Source organism: Athene cunicularia (assembly GCF_003259725.1).
Source record: "Athene cunicularia isolate RWA chromosome 7 unlocalized genomic scaffold, athCun1 chr7_part1, whole genome shotgun sequence".
NCBI lineage: Eukaryota > Metazoa > Chordata > Aves > Strigiformes > Strigidae > Athene > Athene cunicularia.
The window spans coordinates 27454189-27480988 of record NW_020799107.1 but is presented as its reverse complement, the minus strand read 5'-3'; the positions used below and the strand labels follow the sequence as shown (position 1 = coordinate 27480988).

Genomic DNA, 26800 nt, shown 5'->3' with positions numbered 1-26800 from the left:
GGCGGGAAGGGGCTACAGGTGGGACGGGCCCTCCCTCTGCTTGCCTGGGGGGGCGAGCCCCTGCCCGGGAGCGCCCGGGGCAGCGCTGTGCAGCCCGGCCCTCTCGGCTGCGGGGTTCTGCTTCCAGCCCCGTTCTGGCCGGTGTCGGGGGGCGTTGTGCACCGTCTGCTCACTTCCCTAGTGCCAGATTATTGTTTTTATTTATAATTATATTTAAATCTGTCGTGTGTGTCCCCCGTCCCCCCCCCTTAATTTCACAAATAAATCCCCCTCTCTGCTCAATTCAGTCGTGCCTTTTCAGGGTGGGTGTGTGGTCCCGACTGACTTCTGCCCGCCAGTGTGTAAAAGATAACGATCCTCCTCTGAGAGATTAAAAGAAAAACATCTCGGTCCGGATGTATTCTGTTTCCTGTGAAAGGGAAGAGGTGGTTACGTGTGTCCCAGGTGTCCTGAGGAGGAATTCACTGGTAGTTGGGGAATGTTTAGATAGAAAGTGCTGGGCTTAGTTTGTTTGTTTTTGAAAAAGGTTACTTTGTTACCTGTAAGAAGAATATTTCTCCTTTCTGTGTTCATGATGGCTTTTGGTATCTGATGTTGTCTATTTGTTGACTCTGAGTTTTTTCCCCCCAAAGCCGGTTTTTCTCTTTTTATTTTCAAGTGTGATACAGAATATAGGTATAAAACGAGGCCCTGCCAAAGCCTTTATCCTATAGAGACCTACTGTATTTGAACAAGTATGGTGTGGGAGAAGGGGAGGCAGGGTTAGTAGCCTTTACCTTGTGTGGCTAATGTTACATGAGCCTTTATTTTCCTTCTCTAAAAAGATGGAAGACTGTTTGGCAAAAAAAATGGAAATCACTGTTTCAGAAGCTGAGAAACGAACTGGGAGGAATGCCGTGAACATGCAAGAAACTTATACTGCTTACCTCATTGAGACAAGGTGGGTGATAAGAACTTGCTCTCAGAGTATGTGGATGTGCTATTCTAAATAGATTCTCCCTCCTTCTGCCCCTAAAAATATTCAGGTACATTTGCTGAGAGGATTTAGCAGGCTTATGATTTGTTATGTGATTATCAACCTACTCTGGAGGATATTTCCCCTGAAAACTTGGCATCTGATCTCCAGTTCAGTACTAATGCTAGTGTACTGTAATTCTTCATTTGGAGCTAGGTGGAAAAATGTGTGCTTGAATGATGTTGCTTTAATACGGTGTTGACAACTGCTGGGTTGGTTTTTTGACATGGGTTGGAGAAATTTACATATGTGTATGTGAGGTTTTATGTGCAGTTTGTATGTGAGAGAGGTTCTGCACTGTGGTCTAAAGTAATGGTTAAGGTAGGTTTGAAGTCACAAGAAAATAAAGAAGTCTCATGACTTATGTCATGCGGTCAAAATTTACTGCTCCGCTAATATTGGAAGTGTTTTGCTTGATCTGATCACCACATACTCCTCGAAGATGTTCTAAGAGTTAGGGTTAACTATTTTCTTCCTTCATACTAGCTTAAACTTTCACTGAAGTACTTACTGCTTTCAGTCTTCTTGTGTTAAGAAGATTAATATTGCAAGTATGGTAAACATGCTTGGTGCCACAAAGACAATTGCAATTTTAAGTTTTGAGAAGGGAACAAAGCTTTAAAGTATCTTCTAACTTACTGTTACTTCCCAAACAGTCACAGATGACTCCTATTATGCAGGATTGTGTTACTCAGCTGAAGCAAGCATTTCAAAATTAGACTTTATTAGGAGTTCTGTCTTTCTTCTTTATATTAACAGTTTTAACCTTTGGGCCTTGTCTTGGGAATGATGTGCTGTACAGATAAAACCTTCTGAAACAAAGCAGTTGCATTTTGCAAAGGCTCTGAAGAGTTCAAATTGTAATACTATCACATAAGTCTTCTATTTACTAGTTCAGAGGCTTCTTAGCTTGTTCAACTGATGAAGGGACACACCAGGCGCAATGACTGCAGACCTACTGGCATACATTAACTATATTTTTGCTAAACTTTCAGAATAAAATCCAAACTAGATATACATCATATTTTTCAAATATTGTAGCTCTTTGGCAGTTGCTCAGATGTTTAAAGAAATACTTTTACAGTGTATTGATATTCAAGATCACGTTTTCTCACATAGGTAACGTTACTTTTCTTCTAATGATATTTCTGAAGGAAAAGAGAAGAAAATCGGTATCATTGGTGTCTAACTGTGATGTGAAGTGTACTCTGGGGGCATCTTTATGTGGCCCCAGAACATGCTGACTGCATCTCCTTTCCCAGTCTTCCTTACATTACTTTAGTCTCACTCCTGCTGATCTTTCCCAGTGGCTCCTTCATAGTGGCAAAACTGTATTTTGCTGCTCGGATTGCTTTCTTTCATTAAGATTTATTTTGTTCTGTGGTCAGCAAATACCAAGACCAATTACATGTTTGTCACAGAACTATTGAAAATGTGGGTTTGTCACATCCCTAATAAAATAGGCTCTCTATTCCTTTTGCTGAGAAGGCAAAATTTCTTGCATAAATATAATTGGTGGCTATTAAATGTGCTTCCTGCTGAGCCTGTAGCTGTAGGTGGGCTTCACAGCAATTTGTCTGTGGGTAATAGGATATTTTGTAGCTGAAGAATAAAACTCAGTTTATAGTAATATAAAAGGAAGACCACTTAATAATAGTTGCATTACATTTATGTGAACTGGGGTACTGCAATTACTGCTATCTAGGATTTAATTTCAGTTTGAATTGAGGAACTGCATCTGAGTGAATAAGGGACACAAGATGGATGCAATTACAACCATTGTATGTTTGTTACAGAACAGGGGCTGAGTACCTAAACTTTTAACACATTAGTTTCACTAGTGCTGATGAAACTGTTTCCAGAATGCAAGTGATGGTGTTGCTTCCTTTTTCTTTTCAAAATGAAAAGGTTTATTACTATTCTCACATTTTTATGTGACTTTGATTATTTTTTTTAAAGTGATATTCTACCTTGATGTAGATCTGTTTCTTTGAGACAAAACAAACTCCGCTGGTGTAGACCACAGAGCCTCAGCAAATTCCAAGGGTCATGCTTCCTGAAAGCTTCCTGAAAGCATCCCCTTTATTCTTGGTGTATACCTTTCTGCATTAGCTAATTAGATTTTTGTGCTGAGCTATTTCCGTTCAATTAGTCTTGCAGTTAGTTTGCATCACAACTTCCGTTAAACTATACAGTTATTTAAAAATAACATAGTTTTTATATTCTCCCCATGAGAACAGAGGAACACTTCCACCTCTTTGTGGGAAGTGGCATTAAGGCAACTATAAATTCTTATAATTAAGATGTGCAGCTAAACATTCCTTCTTGAGATGCAGATGCTCAGCATATCACTTGCTTTCTGTAAGGAAAATTGCAAATATCCAGGACCTCACTTAAATTCGGACTTGATTGCTTGTTAAGAAATTTAGGCAGCTGTGTCTAATACCAAGAACTGAGATAGTATAAAACCCAGCATTTGATTCATGGTCTTGTACCCTTTGTGTTTTGTGGCAGAGCTGAAAGTTAATCAGCATGCAGAGCACCTTTAATTGCACCGTGTTAATGGACTTTTAATTATAATACAGGCAAGAGTGCCTCTCTTTTCCTGTTCTTCTTTAAAGTAAGTTTTTTCTGTAGTAGTAGGACACTTCCATTTAGCTAACTTTGTCTCTGTCCCTTCTGACTTTCAGATCTCTAGCTTGGTCCTCCTGGTCACACAATATGATGATTGGAGTGTGTTTTGTTGTGTTTTTTAAAAATGTGGCTTTAGGAAAAAGTAACACAACTTTGTGCAGCCTGATCTGACTATTTAATAGCAGGATCCTTGGTTTCCAGCCCTACTAGTCTTCGTTTTGAAGTGATTTGACAGGGTGGCTCAGTGTATTTCCTTTTTGCTCCCCAAGTATGGCTGGGGAAGTTACTAATCTTATCTCTGCTTTCAATATTTGGAAAGTTTTTCAATAGTTAAATTGTGACATGAGTGATACTTGTTTCTCCCTTAAGACCTTGGATTGCCCATGCAAAGTGTAAGGACTTCTAAGGAAGGTTTCTGAGAGAAATAACATTGGAAATCAGTAGCCAACCAGGTCACAGTTCAGTGATAGCAGTGCTGTACCATGGGACTTCAGGAGTTCTTCCATTGTTACATTTTGTTGAGTTCCTTTCCCATAGTCTCTTGTTCCTCGCTGGGCTAGGTGAAGAGCCCAGGCCTGCGATTCCTGGGGAGAGGCACAGAATGAATGCCTGCAGACGTATGTTGTCTTCTGATAAAAAACAAAATGCAGATTTGGTCATTGAGGACTTGTCTGCTCACTTCAAAGGAGAGATTAGGAAAAAAGGAAGAAAGTCTGAATTCAGCATCTTTCAACAGGGGAGAGTCAGGAGGTAAAAGAAGACAGAGGAGTTGAAAATTTACCAGTGATTTTTACTTAATTGATACTATGAATCATTAATCTGCTTAGTAGATGTATATTTTAGTTAAATACAGCAAACTGGGTACTGGTATTAAAAAAAAAAATAAATTATCAGCTGGCTGTGAAAATCTTCTATTGAGAGAACTGCCTCTTTGCCATACAGCTTGCCAGGTAACTTCTGATGCCTTACAGAGCACATAGTTGATCTGCTCTTCTGTCTATTGAGAGGCCCAAATACAGAGACCATTTATAAATAGCTGATGGAAAAAGTTGCCCAGCCCTCTGAAATGTTGTTCTTCTACACAAAGAGTGAACCTTGTCCACTGGAGGGGAGTGGAAGTGTCACTTCTTGTACAGTAGAAGGTCAAAGGCTGAAAGCAGAGTTACTGCTTCTGCAATTGAAGAGGTGATTGATTTTACAAGGAAATAACTTGATGTATTTCCTGCTCATCTGATTTAATATTTTGCAGCCATTCTTCTTTTTATTGCATTCAGAATTGTTTAATGGCTCATTTAAGATAATTAGTTTTAAATAGGAAATGGGAAGAGGTTAATTAGATGGACTAAAGTTTTCTCATTGGCACTTTGAATTAAGGCAAATGAACGTGACTTCTGAAGTAATGTAATCTTCTAATCACGTAAAACATCAGTTATGAATGTAAAAGCTGAAGGTTTCAATTTTGTCTTTTATTTTTTTTCAGGCAGGTTGTTTCATTCAATGAATAACTTGCATTGTTAAAACTGTACTTAGAGGGGAAACATATGGTTTTCCTGCCTGCAGACTATACAAGTATTATATTGTGTTTTTAAAACCAAAACAAATCGAGAATTTTGACTAAATGTCAACAAGTGATTATAATCTTAATTGAAACTGGTCTGCAGTACTTGCATTTTTAATGGTGGAGTTCATAATGTGGTCTAAAAAATTAGATGGTAATGAAGGTATTAAGTGTAATGAGTACCTTTGTGGATTTCTACTTCCTTTCTGGAACGGGGTTCCTGGGGAGAAATGCCCTTGTAATTGGTGATATTTTATGGTCTCATATGTAACCAGGTGGAGACATTTTTTGGTGTGATTAAAAAAAAATTATTTCTCTCATCTTGCTTGCTTGTTCTAAATCCATCCCTGTAGTTTAAAACTCTTATTACCTCATTTAAAAGGCAGTGGTGTGGATGCAAGCTCATAACTGAGGGCTGTACAGTACTTTCCCACCACAGCTTTGTAAAGAACTTTGCTGCTTCCCTTCTTTACCTGCAGCACTGTGTGCTCTAGGGAGCACAGAATTTGGCTGTTTTTACTTTATCAAAGCCTGGGTGTAAGGGGGAAACTTAAACTAGTATTAATAACTTCAGAATGTGTCTTAAATTTATTAAGTAGGTTAATTTAAAAAGCATAGGTTTTTTGTTGGGTGCTACACAGCTGCCCTCCTGATATGTTGTCTTCCCTCTCTGGGAACTGAACTGAAAGTTTCACAGCCTGTTGGAAAAAATGACTAGAGCAGGTGCTGCTGGTGGCAGAGACAGCAGGGATGCCCATCCTGCAGAGAAGGGGTAGTGTGGTGGCAGACTCATGCTGAGGTGCAACTGTTGTTATGCAGCTTTTTGCAGTGGGATGTTGGGTGAAGAAGAAGATCCAGACATTTCTCTGGACAACTGTCTACCTGTTTTACTGTCACATTTGGTCCCTTTACCTGTTGTCGCTTAACGGCTTTTTGCTCAAAACAAGAACTGTGTTATATAAAGATAAAAGCAACAACTACAACCAAAAAAGGCAGCATTCACCCTTCTAAGACAGTGATAATAAATGCATGTTAGAATAAAGGAAGTAAGTATGATCTGAGAAGAGAAATAACATCAGGCTGCTTAACACAGTACACTGAGAAGGCTGCATCAGATGCTGTCTGTTTAAAAAAGAAGAAAGTACACAGGCAGGCTTGACCTTCAAGGTTCTCTAGTAGTAATTGAATCTCTTCCTTCAGGGTAGAATGTGAGGCTTGTGTGTAAAGCTTGTTGTAAAGCTTGATTAACTTAGACTTAGGGAAGCCTAGCCTGTTGTCCACAGATCTGCTTTGTCAGAATGAATTGACAGTAGGCTTTAGATCTAGTAAACTTCCTTAGTTTCTTCATTGTGGGCAGGGAAGATGTGAGTGGCATGATCTGGTCTGGCACTTGGCTTCCTTTCTCCTTGAGTTCTTGAGGTCCCTTGTGGACACAAAATTTCAAGTAACAGGATGGGTAGTAGTGGCTTGTTCTGATGCAGGACTAGGCTTCTCTATAAAGCTGTAGTCCTTCCCTGCTGAAGTGTTGAAGATGACCTTTTAAAAATTTTGGTTCCCATATAATTTTCTGCTTGTGTGTGCATGCACTGAGATGTTACTATGATTACTGTGGTTTTTCATGTTTTTTAAATAACTGGTGTATTCCTGTTAATTCTGACAAATAGAAAGCTGATATAGCTGGCATGTTGAGAAATTTCTTGCATAGTTAAGGCTCCACATGGTCTTTGCTGCTTCTAGTTTATAATTAACTCTGCAAAACAGTCATGAAGCATTAAGAGTGTAATTTACACTGGCACATTCTCTTGTCTGTCTCTGGATGTGATCTCTTATAATGACAGTTTACTGATGGTGTGTGGACCTGACGCTTTACAAAGGATAAATGTACTGCTACACTATTAAAATACACCATGATCCTATTGGTGTATTCACCTTCCTTCAATATTTGTAGGATAGGAACATGAAATCTAAGTGCATTCTCTTCTAACCTGTAATCTGTGCTATGGGAGTGTATGTAGTTCCCCAAACAGACTAGAATCTGCGAAGTTGCTTTTAAATTTCCATTCTTCTTGATTTCTTTTTCTCCTATTAGTTTGTAGCGGAGCACTATTCTTTAGTTCTTTTCTCACACTAGTGGTGTTAAAACTATTGAAACTTATTAAATGATAATGTGATTCTCTTGAATGCAGGAATTGGGAGTTCTAAGAAAATTACAGATTAACTTTTACATGCTAAAGCTGACTTGGCGAAAATGGGTGTGTGGACGCATGGCAAGCCAGAATAGGATGAGTTAAGGTAGATCAACTATGGAAGACAAGCTGCCCAACTTTATACTACTAATGTAAATTACTGTAACTGTATTTGACATGAGTGCTACATTGAGGCCACTTATAATCGCTTACTACCAAAATGTAGGATAGTTCACACAGAATCAGAGTCATCTAGGTTGCAAAAGACCTTGAAGAGCATCTAGTCCAACCATTAACCTCACACTGACTGTTCTCAACTCCACCAGATCCCTCAGCGCTATGTCGACCTGACTCTTAAACACCTCCAGGGATGGGGACTCCACCATCTCCCTGGGCAGCCCATTCCAACACCCAACAACCCATTCTGGAAAGAAATACTTCCTAATATCCAGTCTAAACCTTCCCTGGTGCAACTTGAGGCCATTCCCTATTGTCCTGTCACTTGTTACTTGGTTAAAGAGACTCATCCCCAGCTCTCCGCACCCTCCTTTCAGGTAGCTGTAGAGGGCGATGAGGTCTCCTCCCCTCAGCCTCCTCTTCTCCAGACTAAACTCCCCCAGTTCCCTCAGCCGCTCCCCGTACGACCTGTGCTCCAGACCCTGCACCAGCTCCGTTGCCCTTCTCTGGACATGCTCGAGTCATTCAATGTCCTTTTTGTAGTGAGGGGCCCAAAACTGAACAGAGGAATCGAGGTGCAGCCTCACCAGCGCCAAGTACAGGGATGAGATCCCTTCCCTGTCCCTGCTGGCCACGCTATTGCTGACACAAGCCAGGATGCCATTGGCCTTCTTGGCCCCCTGGGCACACTGCTGGCTCATGTTCAGCTGGCTGTCAATCAACACCCCCAGGTCCCTCTCTGACTGGCAGCTCTCCAGTCATACCTCCCCAAGATCTTTTCTAACATCTTGCAGAGTTATATTTCTACAGAAGTGCAACTGAAAAAAAATTAGGAATGTCTGGACCAGAAACTTCCTTGAAAGATAAACTCCTTTTCATTTTCTTCTGTGCTGACCTCATTGATGTTCTAGGTTATTCAGAAAGTCATAAATATAAGACTAGACTTGCACTGCATTGGGAATTGATTGGATTAGAGGCAGAAGGACAACACTTAACTACATGGTGTGTTGGAATGTAACAGCCAAATGAATAAGTACTTTACATTCAGGAGGTAGAAAACTTTATATTTGATGCTGCCCATGGCAGTGTAAGCCCATAGAATAAATTAAGTGGAGATGAAAAATAATTGTGGCTGACAGTACTCTTCCATAGGAGCTCATATTGACAAGAAAAATAAGAATGATATTTAAAAAATAAAGTGAACGGTTCTTCTTGCAGTTTACCTTTGGTGTAACTTCTTAAACCTCTGTAACTGCTGTATGTCTGAAATGTGTTAGGCTGCCATAAACTGTCAGTAGCGTGGGCACACCTAGCCTTCCCTCTAGTGACAAGGTGATGCAGTTTTAAACTTCCATTAAATTAAAAACAAATGAATAATGAAACTTTCTTATTACAGAAAAATCAAAACTGGAAAGAAGAGCTAGTTAAACACAACTTCAGTGCCAATCTCAGGGTTGCATTTGCTGTGTCCAGGAAACAGCTATGCAGAGGAGAGACATTAATAGCAGTAGACCAAATGCATCCTGCGGATTTTTTTTTCCCCTCATTCTTGGCTGATAGAACATCCATTATATTATGGAGAACTCCTTGTTCTACATCTGAGATCTGGATCTGTGATCTTCCTCCCTTTAGACTCAGGGTGGCTGCAGTCTGCTTTGCTCTGTGCAGTGTCTGCCTAGCTCTAGGTGAGTCTCTGCTGCTTTCCTGCTGGTGCAGCAGCATCTGGATCTGCAGCACAGATGGGGCCTCCTGGATGTGGCTGGGTTCTCAGGGCAGCCTGTGTTTGTCTCCTTATTTGTGTTTGTGCAGTATGTTCTCAGAAGGGTCCACGCAATCCTGTGACATATTGATAGTGGCAATCTTGCTTAAGGGTTGATAATAACCCGTGCAGAAGTAGTGCTCTTGAACCCCCTGGTGCAAGTCCGTGCAACTGGTTGATAGCTGCTGAAGATGGAGATTAAAAGGATTCCTAATTCTGAAGTTCTTTTATGTGAGTGTCTTGAATGGCCGCATTGTTTAACAAACCCTGCTGCAAGTTTCATCTAAGAAAGTGAGGTTTGTGCCTTCAGCTTTCAACTAAACAACTAATCTTCTGGGACATAACAGCTTAATTCCTAATTCTATTTAAATTTACCTTCAACTTAAAATTTAAATTTTTACCTTCAACTCAGCAATAGTACAATCATAGATACCTGCTTTTAGCTGAAGTGTTCTTGAAATGTTTAAATTGTGCAATGTTTTTGCAGGGAGGAATGCTGCACAGCCTGTCAGCTCAGCGCTAAGATGAATTTACTCTCCTCAAAACTGTGGTTGCAGTGCAACTTTGTTTGTACTTTAACAGGGAAGAATTCTATGGGATGTTGGCAGTGCGATTTAGTGGCTGTCAGCAGTGTGGTCACCTTTTTTTCTTCAGTCAGTCTTAAACAGTTTTAATCTGCAGCAGTTTGTGTTGAACATTTATGAATATGTCCTTTTTTCTTCCTGCTTGTGAAATTGTTTTTCTACAAATTCAGTCAAGGAATAAATGTCCTTTCCACAAGGCAAGGATAAACAGAAAATCTTCTGCCTTACTTCTTTGTTCCCTTTGCATAGTTCTGTATTACATTACTTCAACCTCAGGATGTAACCATGCTTTTTTTTTTTTTTTTTTTTTTTTTTTTTTAAACAAGGGTGTTGCTCTCTAATGTGTTGCCCATATATAAGAAGGGTTGGAAGGATGATCTGGGAAATTACAGGCCTCTCAGCTTGACATTTGTGCCTGGGAAAATGATGGAGCAGCTCATCCTGAGTACCATCATAAAACATGTGTGGGACAACCAGATGCTTCTACAGCAGGGCGACTTGCTTATTGGATGAGGGAAAGGCTGTGGATGTTGTTTACCTTGACTTTAGTAAGGCCTTTGACACCGTTTCCCACAACATTCACCTGGTGAAACTGGCTGCTCAAGGCTTGGATGAGCACAAGCTTTGCTGGGTAAAAAACTGGCTGGATGGCCAGGCCCAAAGAATTGTGGTGAACGGAGTTAAATCCAGTTGGTGGCCAGTCATGAGTGGTGTCCCCCAGGGCTTGGTGTTGGGGCCACTCCTGTTTAACATCTTTATTGATAATCTAGACAAGGGAATTGAAAGCACCCTCAGTAAGTTTGCAGATGACACCAAGTTGGGTGGGAGTGTTGATCGGCTCGAGGGTCAGGAGCTCTGCAGAGAGACCTGGACAGGCTGGAGCGATGGGCTGAGGCCAACTGCGTGAGCTTCTATAAGGGCAAATGCAGGGTGTTGCCTTTGGGCCACAACAACCTCCAGCAGCACTACAGGCTTGGGGAGGGGTGGTTGGAGAGCTGCCAGTCAGAGAGGGACTGGGGTGTGTGTGAAATGCTGGGGTTTCAACCCCAAGCCCCAAATTAAGGTTGACATGGGTGATTCCCACAGCCCTTCCCAAAGGGGGGGTGAGTTTGCCTTTAGGCTTCCCTCCAGGGTGCAGCCAGCCTTGCAGACAGAGCCATTGAGTAAACGAGCCCCAGGTGTCCTGCTTTAAGTAACCCAAGGTCAGGTGTCCCACTGAGGGATAAAAGCTGGGACCCCTTGCAGGAGGGGTAGTGTCTGTCTGTGAGGTGGATGCACTGTGCAGAGTTCCCTGTTGGGGAAGGACCTCCTGCCTCCCTGGGACTGGGCTCCAGTCAGGTCTGGCCTTTGTAGACGCAGCCTGTGTAGAGATTCAGTATGTGGCTCCCTTGGTCTTATGTATTTGGCTTGTTTACTCAGTTGTCTCCCGTCCCTGCTATGGGAGACTGCATTTCACCATTTATTCCACCCATTGTTGGTCATGCGGTGTCGCTGTTGGGGTCAGTGGGATTGATGTCAATTATGTATAATCTGACTTGTTTGTACCCCCAGTGCTCACCCGTATACTGACCCTTTTGTATCAAATACAATTTGGTTATTGGTTCATCTTTATGCTGGTTGTGTCCTTTATGCTAGGCCTGATAATTGGCAAAACAGGGGGTGATTGACAGCCGGCTGAACAGGAGCCAGCAGTGTGCCCAGGTGGTCAAGAAGGCCAATGGCATCCTGGGCACTGGTGAGGCCACACCTCGATTCCTGTGTTCAGTTTTGGGCCCCTCACTACAAAAAGGACATTGAATGACTCGAGCGTGTCCAGAGAAGGGCAACGGAGCTGGTGCAGGGTCTGGAGCACAGGTCGTACGGGGAGCGGCTGAGGGAACTGGGGGGGTTTAGTCTGGAGAAGAGGAGGCTGAGGGGAGGAGACCTCATCACCCTCTACAGCTACCTGAAAGGAGGGTGCAGAGAGCTGGGGATGAGTCTCTTTAACCAAGTAACAAGTGACAGGACAATAGGGAATGGCCTCAAGTTGCACCAGGGAAGGTTTAGACTGGATATTAGGAAGCATTTCTTCACAGAACGGGTTGTTGGGTGTTGGAATGGGCTGCCCAGGGAGATGATGGAGTCCCCATCCCTGGAGGTGTTTAAGAGTCGGATCGACATAGCGCTGAGGGATCTGGTGGAGTTGAGAACAGTCAGTGTGAGGTTAATGGTTAGACTGGATGATCTTCAAGGTCCTTTCCAACCTGGATGATTCTGTGATTCTGTAATGAGAGGTCAGAAATGTCTGTCAAAGGTTTCTTGTATTTTGTTTATGTGTATTAAATAATAGGGGCTATTCTGAAGTTGAATTGTTTGTTTTTCAATAGCTCATTAGAAATCCAACCTTATAGGTTAAGAATAGCTTAAATAATTGATAATTTGTGTGCTATAGATGTTTTAAAACTTTGCTCCAGAAAGTTCTTATGAATTCAATAATTGTATAGCCTCAATTCCACTGGAAGAAATAATGTAGTACCCTGCTTTATGGTGTACCATATGAGTAAGTACTTGTAATTCATAACTTCTTGTGCCCAGTTCTGAGCTCCCCAGTACGAGAAGGATGTGGACAAACTGAAACAAGTCCAGTGAAGGGCCATGAAGAAGATTACACGAGCATCTGATGTGCTGGGAGAGAGAGATGGGGTGGTTCAGCCTCTGAAGAGACAGCTTGGGGGGGGGTGTCTTAGCAGTGTGTATCAATACCTGGTGGGGGAGGTGAAGAAGGTGGAGCCAGACTCTTTCTGTGATTCACAGGGAGAGAACAAGAGGCAGTGGCCACAAATTCAAATACAGGAAACTTCATTTAAACATAAGATTTATTTACTTTTTCTTTTTTACTTACTTTTCTTTACTGTGAGGGTGGTCAAACCTGACAGTGGGTTGCCCAGTGTGGTGGTAGAGTCTCTGACCTTGGAGATAATCAAAACCCACCTGGACATGGCTCTAAGTAACCTGTTTTGAGCAAGGGAGTTGGACTGCAGAAGGGAAGAGGTCCCTTCCAACCCCAACTAATATGTGATAATCTCATAATGTAGTTAATACTGTTTCATGTAGGTTTATGCCAGTGCTTTGTATGCTAGTTAGTCACTTAATATAAGAACTAAGGTAGACATAGGCATCACTGGTTTCTGTTAAGTGCCTTGTCTGATTTCTCTCTATGTGTTTATTCTGGCATATGCTCACTGCCAAGAAGTGTTACTGACCTGATGCTTATTTTATGATGTTGCAAAGTATTTCTGTTGCTTTAAATGACTTGCATGAAGAATGACTTTTTTTTTGCAAGTTTGTCTATTACTTTTCAGTCCCATAATATTCCATAATTTCTCCTTTTATAGTAATATAAAATCCTAAAATACCTTGCTAGGTGATGTTGGCTTTAAGTTTTCAACAAATTTTTCAGACGCATCAATTTTGTACCTGCTTACTCTGTCTTTAGCTAGTTTGTTAGAGTACATGTCCTTAGTCCTTAAATATAAAAACATACCACTTTTGAATTAAAAAAAAAAATGGAAGTGTTTTGAAATTTGCTACATCTTTCTAAAAATATCCTTTACGATTTCTAAATATTTTGAAAGTTTTTTTAACTATTTTAGCTGTTGCAGGCAAGACAATTTTTATCCTCTGAAGACTTTTCTATTGAATATTAAATTCCTTCATATAATACTCTGTATCTTTTAGGTGCTCTTGAAACCATGCTGGCTTGGAGCCTGACACTGTTCCAAGAGAAATATTCTAATTCTATAGTGATGTGAACTAAGTCACTGGTGTGACTATATACTTGACTGTGACCTTCCTGTTTGTAGCATGATGAAAATATGTTGAATTTTCTTGTGTTCCTAAAAAATTTGAGTGCTATCAGGCAGAAATTATAAATCTTTTTAAATGAAGTGTGTAGATATGAATTTAATTATGGTTACTTTAGATTATGGACAAGTTATGCAGTAATCATTACTGGGTAACTGTTTTTAGGGCCTTTGCTGATTGTATGAGGGAGAATGTGATAGCTTACTAATGCTCAAATTTGCTGTTTTGTCTTTTAGAGCTATTGAGTCCCAGAGCGAGGGACAGTGTGCCCCAGTGGACTCCCTGTGGCGACGTTACAGTGAATTTGAGTTGTTGAGGAATTATTTGTCAGTTACCTATCCCCATATTGTTGTTCCACCTTTGCCAGAAAAAAGGGTAAGGAAGCTGAGGCTGCAGCTTGTTTTGTATTGTTAGTTACTTATTTGCTATTAACACTCTTCTTTTTAAATAGGCTGACTTTGTTTGGCATAAGCTGTCAGCAGATAATATGGATCCAGATTTTGTGGAAAGAAGAAGAATTGGTTTGGAAAACTTCTTGTTACGTGTGGCTTCACATCCTGTCCTTTGCCAAGACAAAATATTTTATTCATTTTTAACACAGGTAAAGTGATGTGCTTTCTAAATACATTCTTCAGTGATCATTTAATTAAGCTAATGTACTTTTGCTCTTCTTCCCTCCCATGGACCCATAGGTTGCTCTGTGTCTAGGAGAAGGATAGACAATGTGAATAAACTTGAGGTGGAAAAGGCTTGTCTGTCTAAAAGTTTCTCAGCCCACTGCAGTTATACAATTGGCCTTCTGATGTACCTTATTACTTTTTTCCAGTCTAATTTTAAGGCTCCTAAGAGAGAATTTCTACTCTTTGGAACAGTGAAGTGGGAACTTAACATTTGTTAGCTGGGAAAGCTTCCCTAGGACTAAAGCGGAAATAGTTAGCATGCTATACTGCTGGCTGCAGAGACAGTACTGACTTCCAGTTCACTTTTTGGATAGCCATGGTTTCTTTAGTTTTGCACTTTGAATCGTGATCCATCCATATGTATTGTGGTCCAAAACCAATACAATATGTTACCACAAAAGTTGTGATCCAGTTGTCAGCTAAAGCATTGCATTCTGCAGTTTTCAGCTTTAGGAGATGTTGGATGTTTCTTTTTCCTGTGCTTCAATGAGAGTTTCCCAAATAGCAGACTGAGTAGATGTGTTTACCACAGCACAGTGTAGTATGTAGATGAACCAATGTGTGGGAACTGAAAACTGGACAACCAACCACTACGTGTGAGTGAGGTGACTGCATGTGCACTGTAAGTAGTTGTCACCTGTATGTTCTCTGGGGGCTCTCTGCCTCAAGCTGCAAAGGTCCTTGGAGCTGCTGATAATCTAACAGATAATCTCACAAATAATCTGATAGATAACTACACTTTTTTCTAAAGAGCTGAGCTACTTCAGACAAAGCTATGTGGCTCCTGCCCCCATTTGATAGAATGAGGTAATTGAGTAATGAAGAAGAGAGAGTTTTTTGGGGGAGGTTAGTATGTAAGCACAACATAATGACATGCTATTCCTAACCCACATTCTTGAAAAGACATGGGGAGGATAGCTGAAGCAGAACTCAGGTTTACTGGAAAACCTCTTCTGGTACAGGGGCTTGCTAAAGCTGTGGCACTCGTCAGTCACTCTAACTGAATGTTCTTTTCCTGCATTTTTAGGAAGGTGGATGGAAAGAAATGGTAAATGAGACTGGATTTCAGTTAAAGGTAATTACCATAATTGTTTGTCTCATGACTGCTGTGACACAGAAATACTTCAGCAAACATGTTTTAAGCTATTTATGAAAGACAGTGGCTGTTAGAATGAGTTAAAGGCATTGCTTTATATATACTTGTACCTACGAAACCAGTGGTGTTCTTAGCATGAAATAGGTAAGACTTCAGTTTTTATGTTCTTTATCAGGCTTGTTAATATGTACTTCTGTTTGATGCTCAACCTTGTAGTTCTACTAGTAATGTAGAATTATGATCCTTATAAGCTTTAAAACTAATGAACTTGAGTCCATAGCAGTGCTTCTGTACATTGTCAGTTTAGTTTAGCATAGTTTTAAAGACGGGTGTCAGATTTAGCCTGGTAAGAGGTTCGAGCTGTCAGAAAAAAACCCAAAAAAGTCAATCGTAGGACTTCTCTACAAGGATAAGTTGCTGAAAGGGACTTAGACAGATGGATTTAGTGCCCCTTTACTGTTTAACAGAATGTGTCTTGAAGTAGTACTGTCCCCACTGACATCATTGAGTTCATGGCTGGGTAAACTGGTGGAAGACTTGCAGGAATAAATGATCAAAGGTTGTGTGTCTGTACAGGACAAAAATTTGTGAGAAACTGATAGATTGCTGGGCTGTGCTTGGAAAAGTTACTATATGGAGACAAATACTGAGCTTTTATTTCATGGTAATGGGATGATCAACTCATGAAATCACAACTGAAAACTAGGTGGATTATGAAGAATTATTCTGAATAGTGAGAGCTAAAGAAAATCACTGGTGCTCTTATCCTCACTGTTCAAGGGACTTTGATACTGACACTCAATAAGTTGACAGTAAGTCTCTTCCATCATGGTAGGGCTTGTGTATTGTTAGTATTCCTAATGCAAGAAATGTAAAGCTTTCGAGCTGTGTTTTCCTAGTCAACACATCTTTATTTCAGCTTACACTCACAGGAGTTCAGAAAGTTTGTACTGGCAGGGTATGTTCAGGAGTGCACACAGTGGTGTGTGTATGAAAGAGAACTCATAGCAGAATGCTGAGAATATTTGCCTAGCTGAAACCGTATTGTAGATTAAATGATAGATGAGCAAGTCCTGTTTTCCTTTCTAGATTTGATTGTGCATATAGTTTCTGTTTTACAGTTCTCTTTACTTAGGAAAGAAAAATAACTTTTTTTACAAAAGCCTGGGAAAAAGCATCTTTCCTTTATTCAACATGTGAAGTATAAACCTCTCAAGACTGGAGGTTATTTAGCACTGTGCTGGAGGACAAACCTCTGTTCACTACATGTCTTGGACAAGAATCAGACCACTGGTTTATGTGGTGCTGCTGCTGTCTCTGCTGCTGATGCATTAAAGCAGGATGTGTCTTTTGTCCCAAAGGGTTTGAACCAGGCTAACAAACTTCAAATTAGACATTAATGCAGTGTAGCATGTTATAGTTGAATGTTGATGCTGGAGACTTTTACTCTGCCAACTGTATCATTAAATCACGCCTTTCTTCCCTCCCACCCCCAGCACTTAATTTTGTTTGTTAAGGGATTTGTCACTTGGGATTTTAACCCTTCCTTTAGGAAAGAGAAAATTTCCCTCTCTTTTGTTTACTTAAATGATTATAGTAGGAATTAATTGTCTGAAAGCTCCTCAACTGTACCTCACTTGATGAGGAGTTCATCTCTAAAATGCTTGTGCATATTAGTCTTCAATCAAGTTTAAGACTGGACAGACATTTTTCTAACAGTGTAACTCTGTGTGGTGCAAATGCTCAGAAGTGGTGTGTGGGAGTTGCTGTGCTGTTAACGGCAAGAAGGAAATAACCCTACATAGATGGTTGAGCATTGGCAGGATCTTGGTTCCTGCCTGACAGTGCTTGTATGCTTACTGAACTCTTCCTTCCGAGCACTACATGTGTCTGTAACAAAAGGCAAAAATTTGCCCTCTAACTATAATGTAGGAAGCGATTCTTTTCAGGTGTGAACCTATTAAATGTGCATGCTGTCCCAACAAACTCGAGTGGCTTTGGTGCCTGCTGTTTGAACATAAATACAGTATTTGGTGAAATAGCTGCTTAGAGGGAAGTGCTCTAATTTAATGTCAGTGTATCTAGGTGGTGTTTGTACTGTTATTTTTCTGTTAGATTTCAGGTCATTCAGATGTACCTACATGTACTCCTCACACGTTCTCTAACTGGTTTGTGTAATGACTCGTGGGGATAGAGCAGTGGAGGTCCAAGGACATACAAGCCCCTGGAGCACTCTGAATAAATGTAAAGTCTGGGCTGGGAGTTGGAGTTACTGCAGTGTTTTGTGTTCTTTGTGCTATATTGAACATGCTTCCCCATGCTGCCTTTGGCTTCCCTTTGCAAGGTATTTGTAGAGGAGTGCTGTATGTAGTGGTAACAATGAACCTCTTTTCTTCCAATATTAGTCTTAGTCTTGCAGGTTTCATTCACTTACCTTTTGGTTTATGGATTATGTTTTGTATTGGTGGTTTGGTGACTGGAAGGACAGCAAAAGTTAGCAAGATTTCCATCAATATCTCTCATCCTAGTTGCAAGAAACAAACTGCTTTTCCATAAACTTGGATGCTCTCTTAAGTGTCATTCAGATTGAGAAGTGGTTGCAGGTAAAAGAAACTTGTGGTGATATTAAAATACAGGTATTTTCTGCTCAGCCCCAGTGCAGTGGAAGGTGGAACAGTCTCAAACCGTGCCTGTCTCATCTGTAGAAGCTATTGAAAGGGCCCTAAAGGAAGGGCTCTGTTCTTGGTTTGGGAAAACACTATGTTCCCTTCAATGTCAAATTCAAAATAACTCTTCAAGCTCCAAGTTGGCCATAACAGTGCACAAAATATTCCTGTGTCATGTACAGGCACTAATAAATGCTGCTGAAGTAACTTCCTGCTAACAGTTGTGGCACAGTCTGTCAAATAAAAGAATGCAATACAGGAAAACTGTACATGTCACAAGATGTATTTTTTTCACTAAAAAGAGGGATGTTTTGATCAAAAGTAAACTCCAGCCATTTTCCCTGAATTGGAGTTTTCATGCAGTATAGATGAGCCCTGAGCGAGTTGTATGTAAAGTACCATATAGAAAAGTTGTGGTGATGTGAAACCCCTGGATGAGGCTGGGATAACTTATCTGTGTTGGTGTCTTATTAAGAGTAAATAACTGTTGCACAGTTTAAAGTTCAATTAAACTAAAAAAATCCTCACAAACTCCTTAGAGAGATTCCATACTGCTGTTGCAGTCATTGAAAAACCAACATCTCAAAGTAGCCAATTACCTTCTTAATTAGGTATTGAACTTTATTCTGTAGAGATCTATATATGCTGTGATATAGAAAAGAATATTGTATTAAATACAGCTCTATTCTGATATACAAATTACATATTTTCTGTAAAGCAAGTCATAAAATAAGAGAACACCACGTACAAGATTTTGATTTCATTGGGGAACTGTTCCTAGTAATAAAGACCATACAGAGGTCACTCTACCACTGGTTTTATTTGGTTTGAAAAATATAAAATAGTTTGTCCATATGGTCTTATGTTACCTAATTGCTTCATCTAAAAAGAATGTAGGGCTGTGTATCTTAACTCTATAGGTTGTGTAACATTTTAAGAAGGAACTATTTTTGTGGGGTTTGGATTATACCAGCTTAATTTTAGTGGATACTGCTTACATCCTAGTTCACAAAAATAGCATAGTTTTTTGACTTTAATAAAAAAGTGTGACACGGGGCAGCTATTGTCAACTTGTTCAATGTTTGAAGATTGAAATATGCCAGGAAGGCAGGATTTTTTTTCTAATGGTGCTGCCAGAAGGATGAGATTTTTTTTGTCACTGAAATTTAATTGCATTAAATTAACAAAGCTTTTTTTTTTTTCCCCTTTTTTTCAGGCAGATTCCAGATTAAAAGCTCTTAATGCAACATTCAGAGTGAAAAACCCCGACAAGTAAGATTTCCACATCCTTCTTCCCTCCCTTTCCCTTTTTCAGTTACAACTGTAACTTCAGACAACAGAACATTCTATTTCCTTAGAATAAATTCAGAAAAGAAAAATTATCTTTCTGCACTTCAGATCTTAACAGAAGCCCAGTAAGGAGGTAGTGTGAAAAGGTTTGATAAATCCTGTTTCTAGAAGTAGGAAAGATTCAGAAAAATGCCATCACTTTATCCAAAATGAGTTTTTCAACTAGATTAAAAGGAAGAGACAAAAAAAAAAACCCTATGCCCAGAAAAAGAACCTCTTACTATTTGTTTGCAAAGAAATCTTTCCAAGCGTGAACAGAATACAAATTGATAGTAGGTCTTTCCAAAAATCTGCTAGTGTACAATTATGGATGCATGCACCCCATGTTGCAGTTCATAGTTCTCTTCAAGCTGCCAATTTTCACAGATGCTTTTGGAAGTCCGGAGGTCAGTTCAGCTCTGCTGCAGTTCAGAAAGCTCTGGGACAGGCACTAGTGCAATCTGCTGGATCAAATAACTGGTCAGAGGGGTAAGGGTGTGTAGTGGGAGGTTCATCACACCCTAGGTGATATGAGGAGGGTAAAATGAGAGCTTCTACCTCTGCAGTAGTTAAAAACAGTGTGCAGCAGGGTCAAGAGATGTTGCTGTTTGCCATCGATAAGCAGTAGAGACCCATACAAAGTGCCCTTCTGGGTTCATCTGTTGTCCAGTAGTGGTGACAGGAGATGCTGTTTAAGGATAGTCCATGTGTCTGTCTGCTTTCTGTTCCCTTTGTACTTCCCTAGCATCTATGGGTGTTGTATTAAGGCTGTTAGAGGGCACATACCTTTCTAAACCTCTTTATAGGCTTATCTGAGTTGATCCAGTCCCTCTTTTTTAATTGTGTTTGCTTTTGCAGCCTTCTGTGACAGCAAGGAAGCTTTTAGCTAGGGTTTAATATAAAAGATGACATTCATGAATGAGATCGGAAGACAGCAGTTCTCTCAGTAGCTGCAGGTGAAATTCACCCCTTGTTTGAATGCTTCATCCTCTCATCATCTTCATCTGTGGCGAGTAGGAGGTAGCTTCTTCTGCTTTCACGGCAGGGAAACTGTCAGTAGTCTGCCTGTAGGCATGGCTGGGCAAGACTGGTTGAGGCTGAGATGAGGAATATACTGTTACCTTCCGAGGTAACTTAATGTTTCAGGAAGCAAAGCTGTTATGAGAAGTGGCTTGGTAAAAAAAGCAGAAAAAGAGTTAATACAAGAAAACGTGAGGAAGGGCTTTAACAAAAACAGTCCCCGAGTATCTCTCAATAGAGACTTAAGAGATATGGCACATACTTTCTATTGTATTCTGTCAGCTACATAGCTTCCAAATTGAACTTTTGGATGCAAATTGTTTAATAAATCACTGATGAGTGTAATTTTTTAAATTCAGGGAGAGCCTTTTAGGATATTACGTGTGGCCTAACAGGAGGAATAGTGCCTTGTTCTGCATAGCATACTTAGGTTGAGCTGCCTGGAATCTGATGCTTTGCCCCTCTGTGTTACCTTGGGTGGTGAAGTGGGTTCAGTGAGCTCACCTTGCCAGAACAAAAGATCTGACTGCTGTGTGGGGTGTAGGCTTACAGGTTCCTGGGCCAGGAAAGAGTTCAGGTGAAGAATAGCTGTGGCTCCCCATCCAGATTGCCTTGTGGTCCTGTGGAGCTGCACCCGTCAGCTTAGAGCAACGTGAGGAGCTTTTAAACAGCTGAAACAATGCTGCTCTAGGAGTTCAAATGTAGACTGGAAACTAAACCTCCTCCTGTGGGAAGCAATTAATATTTTTAATGATGGAATTATATGATGATAAAAATCTAGTATTCTGGTACTCAGAGGTAAATTTGTATCTACTGCAGACCTCTAATTTGGCCTCATGGCACCTGTCCTCTTTCTGTGCTTTAATCAAAATGGTAGCTTTCTTCTTGGTGAAAGGTTTATTTAGAAAATACTAAATCCTGTCCTTAAACAGAATTTTTTTAAAAAAAGTAACTCCCCTTTTTATTTGTCTGGTTAGTTGGACAAGTTGCTTGTTCTTTCGTGAACAGTTCTGTTCTTGTAATATTTTCCTTCACAAACCAGGAAAATGTTACTGCCCTCCCTGATGTCAGAAAGAGTACTGCTGAGTCAAATGCACAGAGTAAATAACTTCTGTTAAAATGCTGTCTACTGTAAATGAAATTTTCTTATTTGCCATTACTGTAAAATATATTTTTGAGAAGAAGCCTGGTGGTGATCCTACAGAAATGTGACCTGATCTGTTGTTCATTTGTGTCTGAAGTTCTACTTAATAGCCTAATTAAATATCTAGACTGTTGGTAATGTTACAGAACCGGTGAGACCCAGTAAAAAGTACTAGTTAAGAAAGCCTCAGTTACTAAGTACCAAAACTATGTCTCGTTTCACACTTCTACTGTTAGGATGCACTGGAAAGTAAACATCCCTTTGTGTGCCTCACCAAACTCAGTTTGGAAATTACTTTATAATTACGTAATTTTTTTACATGAGCAATGAATAGGACTTAAGCAAATGCTTGAGACATAAACCTTTGATCTGCAACGCCATCAGTCTCTTAAAAACAGTTTTTCCTGAAAAATTGTATTTGTAAAATTTTCAACCTTCACAGAAGATTGGGCAAAAAATAGCATCACTTTGGTTTATGCTTTTCTGAGGCAATAAAAAGAAGACAGCTGGGTTCTGAAGTAGTAATTTTTATTATTATTATTGCTTTATTTTTTAACGGAGGAGGAATTGCATAGGGGGAAGATGTATTGCTGCTGTAGTCCAGGATACTGAAAGTCCTCTTAGGTTGCTGACTCTTGCCTTCAGGGAGTATGGCATTCCTAAAAGCTTTCTTGCCACAAAACAGGATAAATAAAACTTTTCATTATAAATTTCTGGAGTGGAAAGGGGAGTCTTCCTGAGCTGAAGACATGCTTTTGAATCTTTTGGTTTTAGTTCAATTATTTCAAATATCTTCACTGTACGTGTCTGCAGCTGTCTGACATGTAGCCCTGGTGCATATTTTATTTTATAAAGTGTAAACTGAAAAGATTGCTCTCTAAACCCCACTGTGCAGATCAGTGACTATATTTATTTTTCCCATGCAGTTTCTCTGCTGGCTTTTAAATCTTTTTATGTACTTTAACCCTGTGTGTGTCATAATCTTATAAAAGATGCTCCTTGGAGATCAAAAATACTAGAAATGGTAATAAAGCTTCTACTTCCTGAATATAAGCAGGACAATATTTTAGGGGAAGACTTCCCGGTGGGGAAAGAAGAGGTGTTAAATGAAAAACCCTGGAATTTCATACTTGGTCACCCAAAAGAAGTGACCTGACTCATTTCAGTAAGACCTCTTGGGTACAAACTACTCTGAAATACAAAGCTGGACTGTGTGCCTGTGGTGGGAGGAGGGATGAAGGGGCTTTTTTATGCTTGAACATCAACCTGAAAGGCTAATCTTAGTCTCCCATTCCTTAATTCTAGTTGTGTTCTTCCATGTTACTTATTTTCAAATCCTTGTTCAGTAATTTAGGTAAAGCTGTTTCTGTCTTCCCATCTGGATGAAATACATTCTTGTGTACTGAAGCAGATCACGAGTTAGACTTGTGTGTAGTAGGGAGGGTTTACATATACAGAACTGGCTGTTGCTCTGGTTTAATTGGTTACCTGTCACTAGCAAAGCTGTGGCAGCTGCCTCTGCTTCATGATTAGGATGAGCTAAATTTATCAACTTAAACTACTACCAAGACTTAACTGGGGTGGCTGATGAAATGCCACTTTCCTTCAGTAGGAGCAGGCCAGCAGTGCACACGCGGTCACATGCAGTGGGTTACCTGACTGGTACCTTGCTAAGCTGTAGTGACCTGGTGGCATTTAGCTGTGCCTGACTCCTGTGCAGAGGTACAGGTCTCAGTAGGGTTTCATACATAACTAGTAACAGTTACTGTATGGCTTAACCTTAGAGGAATGTTGATAATTGTGAATGCTCCCTTGAACTTCTGAAAGACTGTACTTAAAACTGGCTAGATGGCAGCTTGAAAGTTAAGCATCTTTGTCAGGTTGGAAATGTGAGCACTTTTTTATTAATTATATATGCCTCAGCAGATTTTGGCTTTGAACTTATTTGAAGCTTTCCTATTCACTCATGCTTGCTTTCTTAAATCCCGTTTTTTTTAAAAAAACCTAACACAAGGATGTAATCATCTCAGTTAACTACTCATATTTCATAAAAATTTATCTCTTAAATTGTTCTGAACCTTCTTCATTTACATAAAAAACAGCAGTTATGAAAGTGTTGGGTTGTTTGCTTTAGGGAAATTAAACTCTGCAGTCACTTCTTCAGGAGTCTTCAGCTAATTCCACCTCAACATAATCCAGGCTCCGTCTCACTGGCTGTAGTGTTGTGGCTCTATCTTGCATTCTGTGAAAGCTTGTTTTTATGATGGCTAATGATGTACTATCTGTTTCCTGCTCCCAGGAGATTTACTGAGCTAAAACACTATAGCGATGAACTGCAGTCTGTCATATCACACCTTCTGCGAGTCAGAGCTGTAAGTATTTCCCATGTGTGTCGTGACAAATAGTATAATTTATTTCTAGGGCAGTATTTCTTGTTTAGTCAAGAGAACTGATATATATGCTCTAGAATAAGGGCAGTTTTGCCTAAGAGAGTCTGGCTCTGGAACGTGGGGTAGGAGATGGAAAGGGGGGGCACTGACTTACTACAGGCTGGAGTGGGGTTGGGGGGAAGAGTTCCAAATGTGATGGTTGAGTTTGACAGTAATTGGCAGAGCAAACACACGCATGTTGCTAATCTGCACTCTCCCCTGATGGTCACGTATCAGAGGGAGGTGTTTTAAAGAGAATCGAAATGTCTCAGAAAACAAGTAGATTTTGCTGGATGTCTGGGCTGAGAAGGGCCCCAAAATACAGTTTTCTGGTCAGACATATAAATGTTTTGGTTTTCAGAGCTTGTAGTACGAATTGTGTATGCGTCCCAGCATGCTTTCTTTTTTTGTCTGTAATGAATAATGTTTTTTCTATTGATGAGAACAATTATGTCATGCATCAAGATACTGAGTTGAGAATGGAAGATTTTTTTTTTAAAGTCACAAAAAGGAAATAGGAAATTAAAATTTCAATGAGTGTGATACTGCTTTTTAGTATGTTCACCAGGGATTTAATTTTTGATGGAAACTGTGCAGTAATGAACTACCCTGTTGAGCTGAGGTTCTTGAGAGGATTAATTACTGGTGTTCTACTGACACTGCCTTTTTCTCAGGGCTGTGTGTTGTGTAAGATCTGTTGGGCAATTTGCTTATGTTTCCTTTTTACTGCTTTGACAGACCAATAATAGTAACTCTTACCGAACTTCGGTCTCATTCACTGGTACATCACAATTACAAGGGCGTTATCCAGGTTACAAGTCACACTTCAGAGTGTACACATGGTCTTTTCTTCTGAGGCTGTTGCCAGCATCATAGTGCTGGCCCCAGCAGGTATTGATTCTCCAGACAGCTGAAATGATATATCTAGCTCAAGCAGTAAGTTCTGCAATGGATAGCTTGTTTCTATTCCTTTGTTTCACTGAGCTGGATGGAAAAATCAAGTCACTTGTTAGAACTTTGCTGAAGCTTTCCCTACAGTCTTGGCAACAGGATGGACCATCTTTATGTTAAATAAGCAAGCGTATATATAAATTCGTCATTATTTGGGTAAGAGAGGCTATGCCTTACATCTGGTTATCAGAAAGGTAACTTGGTTATTTGTGGTCTCCATAGGCATATCCTACACGTGAATGCCTCCAAACTAATTGATACGTTACTTTTCAATATAGCTTTGATTCTTATTTCAGTCCTCAGACTTAATGCTGTTGATTTTCTTTTTTTTTCTTTTCTTCAGTAGTGGCTCAGATGAGATTTAGGCCTAATCTTGTTTACCTTGTAAAAACATTAAGGCTTTAGCTTGAAGTTTGAATCTGGGTTTTCACAAAGAAATTGCACTTAATGTTGATGACCAAAACCTGATTTTAAAATGTTTTAGAGGGTAGCAGACCGGCTATATGGTGTCTATAAAGTCCATGGCAACTATGGAAGAGTATTCAGGTAAGAGTTGACACAGTTCTTAAATATATCCTTATCAGATAAGGAGAGAAAGAGATAGAATTTGTTGCTTATGTTATGCTTTTGAAAAGTATATTTGAAACATTTAAATGTCTGCCTTGTAAAACTTTGTATTGCAGTACTAGTGAGATTTATGCTGGATGTAGTGATCTCTGGAACTGCTGAGTTCAGTCTCTGGTGGAAGACTTCAAGTTTTTGTTTTGTATTCTAGACCTTTGAGGCCTTTGTGTTGGCATTCTGTTTCTTCAGGAAGTAACTTACTACCTATTTTCATACAGTTGTCTCTGAAAAGCTTCTAGGTCCCTTTTAAGGGTTAAAAATCAACAACTATATCCAATTTTAGTACTGTTTTATGTGAATTTGCCAATCGTTTTTTGATTTATATGAGTGAATTGCATGCTCAAGTTTTCCATCTCACTGGAGAATTAAAGAATCTAAACTTCTGGTTAAGGGAAACCTCCTGCTTCTACACACTGTTCAAGTGCTAAATTTAATTCTCTGGGTTAATGGATTGCAGATGTCTTTCTCATTGGGGGTTTTAAAGTGAAATTAGGTGTAGTTCTGTAATAACACAAAGACAAACAAATGTCAACATCAGCAGAGTGGAATGTTTATGAAAAAGTGAAGGACAGAATAGATGCATTAGATAATTTATGTGAACTATGAGGGGACCACCTCCTTTTTTCTTGTAAAAAGAGTTGTGGATGTAATTCTTGTAACTAAGAAGCCTCATAAGGCTTCACAAAGCTGAGAACGCAAAGTTGCGATGTATGTGCTTGGATGTCCAGAACAAGTCTCTTGCTATCTTTATTGTAGCTCTTTCCTTATTTATCTAAATGATCTCCTTAATGTGAATAGGCAGTTGCAGTAATGAGATGATTGTAAGTTGATATTTGTTTTAATGAGTAGAACTAAACAGCAGTCTACTATGAAAACAGAAAACTACATAGAGCAAACAGTTTCAGGAGTAGTGACATGCTTGCAATCTTCAAATCCCACCTTCTGGTTTTTCAAATAAGAGGCTTCGATCTGATGTATTGTGAGTCTGGAAAGCTTAGTTTCTTCTTGCTGAGCATGTTAGACCAAATTCTGTTTTAGGAAGGTCCCATCCTGTCTGTGTTGTGTGTGTTGTGTCCTGCCTGTGGCCCCCCTCCCCATACCTATA

At 39.9% G+C, this 26800-nt stretch overlaps 1 protein-coding gene across 1 annotated transcript in view; it reads left to right on the top strand.

The window, feature by feature from the left end:
- The first annotated feature begins 824 nt into the window (after positions 1 to 824).
- Positions 825 to 26800, top strand: part of SNX4 (sorting nexin 4) — a 36575-nt gene continuing 10599 nt past the window's right edge. The window contains exons 1-7 of the mRNA XM_026852759.1: positions 825 to 940; positions 13993 to 14131; positions 14208 to 14357; positions 15464 to 15511; positions 19415 to 19470; positions 23991 to 24063; positions 25556 to 25617. Of these exons, the coding sequence (XP_026708560.1) occupies positions 825 to 940; positions 13993 to 14131; positions 14208 to 14357; positions 15464 to 15511; positions 19415 to 19470; positions 23991 to 24063; positions 25556 to 25617 (644 nt within the window). The remainder of the gene's footprint in view (positions 941 to 13992; positions 14132 to 14207; positions 14358 to 15463; positions 15512 to 19414; positions 19471 to 23990; positions 24064 to 25555; positions 25618 to 26800) is intronic.